Raw genomic sequence first — 11,358 nt, 5'->3', positions numbered from 1 at the left:
CAATGAATCAGCAACCCACATAATTATTTCTTATATCACTTCATCCTCGTAGTTTTATTCCACCAAATTGAAGTGCAGCTCTTCAATCACCATAATTATCTGACAGTTGAATCGGTCCCTCAATCTTAATTGCTTCAAATTACAAATAATTCGTAAGTAGACTCGACACCTTACATTGGCAAACCGAAAGCAACTTCAATTCAAACCCTTCAACCGCTTGGAACAATGGCGGTAGATTAAAGCAGCCAAAAGGGCCCTCCATGGATACACGTAATTATCAGCTCGGAAAGCAAACGAGAAACGAGAGGTGCAACTGTACAAGGAAGAGTGCTATACAAAGACTGAAACTCTGAGGTGGGACCATGAGGCCTAATCAATTTTGGTGGTACTACCTAATAAATTGTTTCAAGGAAGAATGTGAGGGGTGTGAAGATAGAAAGCTTCTTTCAACGTATTTGCTGGTCTTTACCTAATAAGCTTTCCTCTTTGCTTTTGCCTTTTAGGGGATGATTCTGTGATCATCATCATTGCTCATCTTTCTCCCAGCACAGAGGCTTCTTTCTGGTCTGCAACATGGTTGTCGAGGTACTTACAATTTACAAACCAGTCTTTATCATGGTTTAGTTTGCTGATAGCATCATGGATTTAATTGATATTGTTAATTTGCTGTCGCTAGATATATTTCGTTCTTTGAATTTGAATCTGTGAACCTTTTTTGGTTGTTAAAGCTTTTTTTTCCCCCTATGTTGCTGCTTTATTTGCACTCGCTGAAAATTAAGAAGTATTAAATAGTCTTTGCTTCTGAAATCATCTGGTAATTGTGGTTCATCTTCAACTGTTCAAAGGATTAGGTGGAGAATAAGTTCGATACTTGAGAAAAATCTGAGTAATCTGGCTCAGAATTTCGAATTATAGATGAATTTTGAGAATTTTGGCTTGGAGGAAACTATGCTGTAACATCATATATACCTGCTTCGTTTAAATCTTGGTACTTAGGACAAAAGAAAGTTGGATGGAATTCAAAACCATGCATTTGCATTGGTCCATCTTACCATTACTACTACTAATTAACCATTGGTTAAAGACTTGGGCGATTTGCTAGGCAAAAATACCTAGTGCCATCGCTTGAATCTTGTTGAAAATTCCGTTTTCTCACTGCTTCATTAGTACGAGACATGCTTACCTTCAATTAAAGTTGCAGGACTGACTGATTCAATTTGCAACCATCCTGTTTTGTGGATGATTGAACGTGTATTGGATCGATCAGAAACAGTTGAAAATGTGGTGTTTGTGTAGACTTATATGTAGTAATAAGCTTGTAACACCGATTATTCACCTGATAAACGGATGTACAAAGGAATCCACGACGATGAGACTGTTGATTTTAGCCTCTATACAAGTTAATTTTGGTTACTAATTCGATTGAACCTCCTAGTATGTGACTGTGTAAGCTAATAAATAGTCCTATTCAGGTAATGGAGACAAGAAACGGATGGCCACTTGGGCTAGGTAACATTAATCTGAGACTTAGAGCTACACTCAACTTTGAGGCAGCAGCACCAGCAAACGAATTGTCCTCAGAAATGCCCTCTCCCAGTCCCAGTTTCACCTCATTTTCATCCTCCAATCTTGATACTGAGGTACATTTAAAATTGCTTCCAGCTCTTTCCCAACTGTTTTTTCATTGTGTGAGTATCCCCTTCTCATTTTGTAGTTTCTTGGCTGGTATTGTTTCTTTTCTCAATATGCACTAGTCCACAGCATCATTCTTCCAAGATCAGAGTGTGCCGCTGGGACGGCTTATAGGAATAAGACCTGCGAGCCGAGGAAGTTTGCAGTTCCCGAGTACAAATGACTTCAGACAGCATAGGAGTTTATCTAGTGGAAGATCAAATGCGGAGGTCTCCAGAAATCCTGGGGTAGAAACATCTCAGGGGCTCTGTGTCCCGTTATTACACAATGTCATAGAGAAGATGAGCCGAAGTAAAAGCACCTCAAGGCATTAATTTGAGACCAAACATCTATTTTTGGTCCATATTTGAGATCCAAATGATCGTCACACACCTTTGATTGCTTCCCTATTGGATGACTCATTTGTAATTGTTCTTCTGTAAATTTTTCCAAATCAGCTGCTTGCTGCTTTGTCCTGGGGACTAGTTCAAGTTTATTGTATCAAGTTAGGTAACAGAATACATGACCAGTTCAAGTTTCTTCAAGTCAACTTAGGTAAGAGAAATAAAGGATTACGCATCATTATTTAGCCAAGTTCAGCTATGGCCACCATTTTGAATATTGTAAAACACTAGCAATTCTAGTTGGACTTTCCTCTGCTAGAAACAGTCAAGTCAGGAGGAAAGATGGGCACAACGATACTTCAAAAGACTTTACCTTAGGAAATTTTTTTTTTTTTTTTTAAAAAAAAAGCTTATAAATTCTCAAGTAGATAATTGTTGCATAATTGAAATTTTAGTTACACCAAAGCACACACACACAAAAAATCTAATAATAAAGGACACTAAAGATCCTTCGGATGTTTGACATAAGTATTGGTTTCAGGGCTTAAAATTCCAGTTTATGGAAGGCAGTATCTAATCTTTGAATTGCTCTGACTAAGAGTGGGCAAAACATAGCACCGTCTTTTTGCGAAAGGGTGGATTGGACCAAATTTCATAATTAAAGGCTGATTGAGTAAACAAGATTTAAGGGTGACTTTGATAAAATTGAAATTTGAGAATTGAAGTTTGAAATCTGAAATCTGAATTCTTGATCCATTAAATTATTGAATTATTAAATATTAAATCTAATACATTTGAGTGCATATCACATTCAATAATAAGTAAATAGCTTATCACTAAATTTTGGGAACAAATTTTACCTAAAAAATTCAGTGTCATTTAATTAATTCAAATGTTCAGTTTTTCATTATCAAAGGATCTGAATATGTTAAGATCTAAATATATTAAATTTAAGTGCTGAACTGGGTTATCAAACATGATCTAAGTATGGCTTGATTGAGGCAATTGTAATGTTGGAAGTTATTTTGGCAAAATTAGCACGAGAGGTGCTCAGCAGATGCATTGTTGGATTTTAAGGACCAATTTGAAATTCTTTTTAGAGGGCATAATAGGCACTTTAAATTAAAAGAGCATGACTGGAATTAACACTAATAATTATCTTCTTAAACAGCTAATTAGCAAGAGGATATAGACATGGTAGAGATTTATCACAAATTTGTCCATATATCTAAACATAAATGTGAAAATAACAGTACCAAAGATTATAGTAATAACCTTGAAAATTTGCCTAAAAGTTCCCTAATTTTTAAAACTTTTTGTGCCATATTCAGAACATTTTCCAAGTAAAAGGATGAGAGTTTCTAACATTGTGGTTTGCTTTGAAGGATGGATCTTCAAGTATAAATATCTGATTCAATCCTTTAAAAGCCAATTTCTTTTGAATGCAATGGATATCATAGCAAAAAATCAGAAGAATGAAACTTTTCTAAGACCAATAAAATCCTTGGCTTTGGAAAGTCATCCCAAAAGGTCCCATGCACTTTTAATAGGACTAATAATTTTATTTCATTTATTGTAAGATGGTGTTATCAGTATTAGAAGTATTCCATTCCATTTTACCTCTGTAATCTTCAAAAGTATTTCATTTATGAGTAAAACGTGTTAATTAAGGAAATCCCATTATCTTCAAGTACATAATCATTTTGAAAAGAATTTGTATACAATTTATGGAAACTTCGATATTACAAGATGGAATTCATGTTACAGTTTATCTTGTACTACTTGGATTGTATCTTTCTCATTTTATTAGCTTTTTTTTTTGAAAGACACAGCAAAGCATTATTACAATTTATTACCAAGATTTTTTTTTTGAAAGGTGAAAATGATTGTAAGTAGAAGAACTCTTGCTTTTATAATAATAATAATAATAACAATAAATTCTGTCTGAATCTGAAATTAAATACATTCTAACATGACCATTCCAAAAATTAGTTGATACTTGATATTTGAAAGTTGAAACTACAAAATAGGGAAAGGACCCACGTAAAAAGGCTTTTTGGTCATGGGAAAAATTGCCCAAGATTATTGGTTAATGATTTCCATAGAATATTTCAATAGAACATTGGAAAAAGAAGAGGCGTAAAAAGAAAGAGGGAAAAGGTTTAATTATTATTATTATTATTTTTTTGTCGCTTAAACCCTTCACAAAGCCAGGACCCTCATTCGAAAGTTAATTCTCCCGTACCCTCATTCGACCTCTTTGTTCAGCCACCATGGCCGCCAGCGCTGCTAGAACTGTGTTCCGTTCTGCCACCACATCCGCCCGGACTGCGGCGGCGAAAGTTTTTACCGGGGCCAAGCCAAAGCCCAGTCGCTCAACCTTCCGCATCCCCGCTCAAAAACCCCTCTCGACTCGCATATTCAGGTAGTCAGGTAGATATAATCACTTTTTTTTTTCCAGATGCAATAGGATATAATCTTTAAAATGAAATGGGAAATATGGAAATATGATTTTGTGGGGTGGTGGTGTTTATAGGTCCCCAGTTGAAATGAGCTGTATAAGCGTGGGATCGATGTTTCCTTATCACAGTGCAACCGCTTCGGCATTGCTAACTTCTATGCTCTCCGAGGTTTCTCCTTGGACTTATAATTGGTCCCAAGATTCTTGATAGGTATTTTTCCACTTGAAGTTAACATATATTCATTTTACTCTTTTAACGTTAGAAAAACGTGTCAGAGTGTTTTTGGTGGTGAATGGAAAATGATATTCATATTCAAATTCCCAATCTGATTTTGCAGTATTAAACCAGCTGCTGCATTATCTGAGCATAGGAATTTTAGGGTGTCAATGACCACTTGCTTTTTGATGAAAATTGGTGCCTTTTTCAGAAAATTTGGGATTTATGCCCTCAGTTTGCTTGAAAAATAGGCTGTTTAGCTTGTCTCTTTTCAAGGTTCTGTTTCTCCTTTCCTGTTGGCTACGTCCTGGATGTAAGTAATTCTTTTCTTCTTCCATTGTTGGTCCCTTTGGGAATCATCTGGACTCACTAACGACAGAGATATGGCTAGACCGAGGTAACTGATTGTTAAGAAAGTCCATGGTTTCTAGAATTTACATCATCTCGTTGATTTCTTTTGGAAGTTGAATGTGTTGAAGGAGATAATCTTCAGGATGAAGATGTCGAATACAATATTTTATATCTTCAGCTTCTGTCGGGATCCTCCCACTCTTCTGCGTTTTCTCTATCCCTCCCTCCCGAAGTAAAAGTGTGTGCTCATTTTACCTTGAATGGCAGAAGGAGGTGAATTGATTGAAATTCATTTCTGTTATATTTAACTCTAAAGTACATTGCCAGTGTTTTCTAGTATCATTTTTCAGGAAAACTTATTCAATATGAGCAAGGCTTCTTAAGTTTGATTATCAACCGAAAAGCATTTGAAAGTTTTTGGAATGGCAAGGCAATAATACCATAAGGCCACTTCAAATGTGTTTTCTGCTGGTGTATGAAACGGTAGTGTAATACGCATAATTCACAAGTTAAATGAGAAATGAATCGTCAACCTTCGGCTGGAGAACTGCTGATTTTAAACTCTGGAAAAGTAATACTTCTCTCCTAATTGATTTAAGCTCATTTTAGCTAATGATCGATATTTTATATCAGGTTATTGAGGCACCAAATAGGCAGCCACTTGGACTCAGAAACTTCACCATGGGACTTTGAGCTGTGGAGAACTCTCGGGTAATACCTGCAGCAACGGCAGAATTATTGTCTACACAAGCGCCCACACCTAGTTTCTCATCATTTTTATCTTCCAGGCTTCACGCTGATGTACTTGTTAACCAAATTCCACATTTGTAGTAGTGAATATTTTCTTTCCAGTTTCTGATCTTACGTTCGCATGCTTCTGTAATCAAAACATCAACATTACATATTCATACTACCTTAGCCAGCTCTAGTGTTGAAGAGTTTGCATTTTACCGCAATGAAGTTGCTTGGAGCTGAGCTCTCTCGCAATTTGGTTTTGTCTTAGTACTTGAAATTTCTTGGTAGCTTTTGTTTGGTTTCCAATAGAACTGTTTGACAGCATCATTCTTCTAATATCAGAATGTCCTAGGGTGACTTGTTGGAAGAAGACTTGGGAACGGAGACGCTCGGAGTTTCCAAGAGCAGTCTACCTCAGACAGCACAGGAAATTATTTACCCGAAGATTGATTTGATTAACAGAGATCTCTGTTTCCAATGGTTGCAAATGCCATAGAGAAGATGATAATAATTAAAAGACCCTCAAGATAATACTATGATTGGCCTAGCATCTTTATTGGTAATCCATTCTAAGACAAGGGTTGATTGATGTTCCTGATGGATAATTCTGTACATCTTTGCTGAGAATTTTACCTAGACGAGTCCCGTTCACTTCATTCTTGAGTCATGTTAGGTATCGGAATTGGAGGATTAGCTATCACAAATCTTTCATTTGGTGCTTTCTCACTAAAGATTTTCAGTTAGTAGCAAAAATATATTCTTTCCTAGCAAAAAATGAAGATTGATGAGGATCTAAACATCTTTGAAATGCTCAAGCACACAACTGCTCACTTCCTGAATGTATTAGACGCCTGCTCATTTTCGAAATCTTTCTAGCAACCATGAATAAACTTGATGCGCCTACAAATTTGCCCTTCAAACTTGTTTCTTTGTTTTAGTGCTACTGCTCTTACAAGCCTATCGAAGGGGCCAAGGTGACATGACATTTAGAATGATAAAACTGCAATAATTTCAGGGGCTGAAAGTAGAAAGCTAGTGTTTAGCTAATTAGCAATTATCACGACCTCTTATATTGGGGGACCAAACTGCAAACCTGTATGTTGAGACGGTTTAATTGATAAATAAACATATTTTGAAGGGCTTAACCGGAATTAAACATCCTTTCGATCTTCTACGAATAGTGATGAGATTTACAGAAGATAAAAGAAAAGAAAAGTATATTCCCCTGTTGTCAGTCCCACAAAACCCTGGACTTGTTCGAAAGACGGCCACTTCTCTAATAGTCTAAACCCTACTAATTCAGGTTTGTTTGGTTAATCCGCCACCATGGCCACCGTCGCCGCTCGGACTATGCTTCGTTCCGCCACTACATCTGCCCGTACTGCGGCGGCAAAAGTAGTTACTGGTGCCAAGCCCAAGCCCGCTTTTTCCCCCTTTAGCATTCCCACTCAAAAACCCCTCTCCGCTCGCATCTTCAGGTGAATTTAATTTGAGTTCACTTATTCACTCGGTATAATACCAGTATCTAACGAAATGGGAAATATGTTTTTGTGTGGTTGAATTTATAGATCGCCGGTTGAGATGAGCTGCGTTAGCTTGAGATGAGCTGCGTTAGCTTGGAATCGATGCTTCCATATCACACTGCAACCGCCTCAGCATTGCTGACTTCGATGCTCTCCGTTTCTCCTCGGAGTTACGATTGGGCTCTTGATGGTAATTTGTGAAATTAAGTGTATGTCAATTGATAATTCATATTTGATTTGTTTGTACAAGATTATGGATCTTTTTCTTCTGTTGAATTACTATATGGGATTATTGTTATGTCTTTGGCAAATGTGGAAAGGATAATGTATGTTTTTCCATACAAATGGAATCTACGAGAACTACAATCTCTGCCACGTGAGTCACATAGGAAACTTTTAGTACGATTGAATAAGTACCATGTAGCGTTACAGATTTTTGAATAACTATTGTAAAGAAGTAGAGGACTTATTTTGCGTGCAGTTATCCTTTTCAGATTGTTTGTTGACAGTTTGGTGATTCTGAGCTTTTATATATGAACCTTTAATCGATGGGATGTTCAGGTTTTCTCATTTTGATGCGTTGTTGCTCATTGCATGTAAAACACATTCTGGATTTTTCTCTTTTGGTTTACTTTTGTCTCGTCTCTGCCTTTTTGTAGTTATCTGGACTTCATAAGATAGAGATGTGGCAGCGTTGAGGTTGCAGATTGTTAAGAATGTCCCAAGTTGCTCGGGTTTAGACTGTTTAAGTTGCTTTTGTTTTCTGAATTCTGTGAAATTGATGTATGTGTTCATAGGTAGTTAAGGATTATGATCCTTTGATAAAGATTCTTTCTTCAAGTAGACAAATATGTACTCTGAAAAATTTTCAGACTTCGTGTTTCAAGCCCAATATATAAACTATTAGGTTCATCTTCAAGAATGAAGGAATTGAATATCGAATACCTGCATCTTAAATTTCTGTCCAGATCCTCCCTTTTCTCAATTCTTTGTCTGCTTTGTTCCCCACCTCTGTTATAAAAAGAGTGCATTCTTTTCATCTTGTAGGGAAGGAGAGGACTAGCTGAAGATTGAAAAGGAGGTGAAACAATTTAAATTTTTTCCTGACATGTTCAATTCTAAAGTACTCCGCCACTGTTTCCCACAGCAGTTGCAAAATTTCCTTTCTTAAATTCAACATGGGAAAGCTTTCTAAAGATTACTTTGTCCTCGGAAATTCTGCATTTGAAGTTTTTGGATCAGGAAGGTGATGACTTTTTAGTCATTTCCAGAATGTGTTCTCTGAATATATATATATATATATATATGTAATGGTAATTTCAACAAGGATGATTGACTAGAAGAATGGCCGACAAAGGGATCAGTGGCCTTTAAGGAGAATAACTGGTTTTAGACTCCACAATTTCACGATGTTCACTGAATTGATTCAACCTCATAAGCTGATGATCACTAGTTCTTTCAGGTGATTGGGGCACCAAATAGATGGCTACTCGCACTTTGAAACACCAACCTGAGACTTAAACCTCTGGCAGTGTCTCAGCGTGATAGGGACAACTCTACGAAAATGCCTTCTCGTGGTTTCTCATCATCATCATTTTTCAACCCGATTTTCTCAAATGGTATCTTGCCAGCAGCACATACGGATGAGCGGTCAAATTTTTTGTCTAGTCATTTTGTTTAGCAGCAACCGTATGTTTGTTTAACAATTAGAAGTAGTATGCTTCGAACAAATTACAGCATTACCCAGTAATTCTATCAGTTGTTCTTATGTCTCCATATTTGAAAGTTGTTGAAGGTTTGCCATCTGGCTCAATATACAATAGTCCATAAAGATCGAATCCACTTTTGGCATAGAAAGGTCTCTGTGTCACTTTGTTAACTGATTGTCCTAATGGTGTAGTACCGTGGTACTTGTTCTATAACTACTTTTCAAAATCAGCAACTTGCTTCTTGTCATGATGACTAGTTGAAGCTTCTTGAGGTCTACTTCCATAAGGTACTGAAAAGATTGCATGATTAGCGATCAATAATCTTTCAACAGGTACTCTTTTGAAGGGTTAAAAAAAAAAAGCGAGGCATATCTAGTTGACGTCCTTGGGTAGCAAGACCTATCGTTACTGTCAAGTGGCAAAGAAAGGTTTGAATTCGAGGAAAGCTTTGACACGCCAAGCCAGCTCATTTCAGCAAAACTTGCTTAAAGGTGATACCTGATCAAATTTTTCTTGTTTAATTTTGGCCATCACCAAATGAACCTTTGAAAGAATGGAATATATATGTTTGCTAGCACTAATATCAATATGCTGCACAACTTTGCAAGCTGTAAATGCTAGGTAAATGGCGTTGCCTTGAGAATTTGATTTCAACTGAACTTTCGTTTTCTGATACTATCGGCAAGTTGTCTAGCAGTCAGACCAATCGACCCGGTAGATTATTGTTACTACTTTTCACCAGTTGATTGTAAGAAGAGGCAGTGGTGCCTCTCGTTCCTGTTTCCAGATGCTAGGCAAAATATAGTTAGATGGGATTAAAATTTAGCAGGCTGCACAAGTAGCACTAGCTGAGAACGAGACTTTCCTCTTATTATGAGTTTACATTCATGTTCACTACAATAACAATACGCTAACAAAGCCGAAACCTGAGAGATTTTAGCCTACCACTTGATATGACAGCCAGGGAGAAAGCGCGAATCATTAAGAAGATACAAACTGTCTTATATCATGCAGAGGCTCAAATCCTTCTTCGTTTGTACCATGAAAAGTTGGTTCACAATTCTAGTCGGTTGAAGCATTGTCGGAGTTCCAAGTCTGCTTTGGTTCTTTATTCTGGCTGATTAGTAGATTAGACTGTGTTATGTAGCTTTTGCCTGTGCACTATTTCTTGAAGAGGGTTGAAGAGGGAAATCGTCGGAACGTTGATAAGGGTCTCCAAAAGTTGTCAATTGTGAGTTTTATCGTTGACATTTGAAGGCCCAAATCCTTTTTGATTTTTTACCACCATGATAATATCTCGGAAAATTGATTCATAACTCTTTTATGTTATGCTAATTAAAATAAATTTGAACATTTTAACAAATTGTACCAGACACAATTATTATACATGTTGGTTTGATAAGTTGGCGAAATAAATTTAAATGAACTCCAACCAAGTCAAGTTTGATGTGAATATCGATCGAGTGGCCTGCTACCCTTCCAACCCTATTCCTTAGTCAGCATGTATAATTGCTTCTTCATCTTCATTTGGCCAGTAACACGCAACGACATATATTTTTCTTCATTAGAATGCAATTATGCACGTTTTGCTTCTATCTTCTTGGCCTTGTATTTCTAATTACGCTTGATGCAAATTGCAAGAGCATGTAAATTTCTCTTTATATACAACGCAAGAAGGTATTCAGGATTATTTATTAGTGGCATGAGCCTTGATTTACATAAGCCAAGTTTTGAACTGATTTTGGAAAACCTGATTTTACCTTTTGATTTTTGAAAAGTTTTTTTTTTCTTGTAATCACATTTTAGAATTAATTATCTTGCGCAAAATTTAAAGCAAACGTCCTTGATTCCAATCCAGGGTATGTTCCAAACCAACAATTAATTAAATAACTATTAAGAATGAAACAATCTTTTAGTTTCATTTTGGTTAAAGTCCCTTGACTTAATTAAATAACTATTAAGAATTTCTTTTAGTTTCATTTTGGTTAAAGTCCCTTGACTTACTTGATTTTGAAAAACTATTTTGTTCTATTCTCAACTAATTTTAAAAACTGATTTTACATATTTTTTCGGCCAAAGAAATGCTGAAAATCAGGTACGGGTCGTAAGGTACTTTTTCATATAGACAAAATTATCCTTCAAATTTTAACATAATTACTAAATTATCTAAAAATTAGATAACTTTTTTTGATGTTCCCATTTTCTTTCTATTCTTATCTCACTTCCAAATTCATCTATGTCCCTTGTTTTACTCATCTACCGTTTAATCTTCATGGGAAAATTAATTAATTACATCAAAAATTATTTGATTAGTACAAAAATTCAGTTATGTAGCATATAAGGGTAA

General features: G+C 36.1%; 1 protein-coding gene, 1 long non-coding RNA gene and 1 pseudogene across 4 annotated transcripts; all 3 read left to right on the top strand.

Annotated features, from left to right (window-relative positions):
- The first annotated feature begins 428 nt into the window (after positions 1-428).
- LOC113762082 lies at positions 429-2,265 on the top strand. Of its 3 annotated transcripts, none has more exons than XM_027305336.1 (3): positions 429-585; positions 1,473-1,640; positions 1,755-2,265. In XM_027305336.1, the coding sequence occupies exons 1-3, from the start codon at positions 574-576 to the stop codon at positions 2,004-2,006; spliced, it is 432 nt and encodes a 143-aa protein (XP_027161137.1). In that variant the 5' UTR covers positions 429-573; the 3' UTR covers positions 2,007-2,265. The 3 variants fall into 3 exon arrangements, with proteins under 3 accessions (XP_027161137.1, XP_027161141.1, XP_027161138.1); XM_027305340.1 differs by having other exon boundaries at positions 1,715-2,265; XM_027305337.1 differs by having other exon boundaries at positions 1,463-1,640.
- Positions 2,266-4,230: 1,965 nt separating this feature from the next.
- Positions 4,231-6,049, top strand: LOC113762544. Its single transcript, XR_003467210.1, has 3 exons — positions 4,231-4,440; positions 4,552-4,687; positions 5,678-6,049. It is a non-coding gene; the product is annotated as an uncharacterized LOC113762544 (long non-coding RNA).
- Positions 6,050-7,009: 960 nt separating this feature from the next.
- LOC113761543 lies at positions 7,010-9,181 on the top strand (annotated as a pseudogene).
- The last annotated feature ends 2,177 nt before the right edge of the window (positions 9,182-11,358 follow it).

This window comes from Coffea eugenioides, chromosome 2 (assembly GCF_003713205.1).
Source record: "Coffea eugenioides isolate CCC68of chromosome 2, Ceug_1.0, whole genome shotgun sequence".
NCBI lineage: Eukaryota > Viridiplantae > Streptophyta > Magnoliopsida > Gentianales > Rubiaceae > Coffea > Coffea eugenioides.
The sequence above is the reverse complement of the archived record's forward strand: the minus strand, read 5'-3'. Positions and strand labels throughout refer to the sequence as shown.

Coding starts and splice junctions, on each gene's coding strand:
- LOC113762082 (XM_027305336.1), top strand. Junction 1,641..1,754: donor CCTCCAATCTTGATACTGAG/GTACATTTAAAA, acceptor AATATGCACTAG/TCCACAGCATCATTCTTCCA.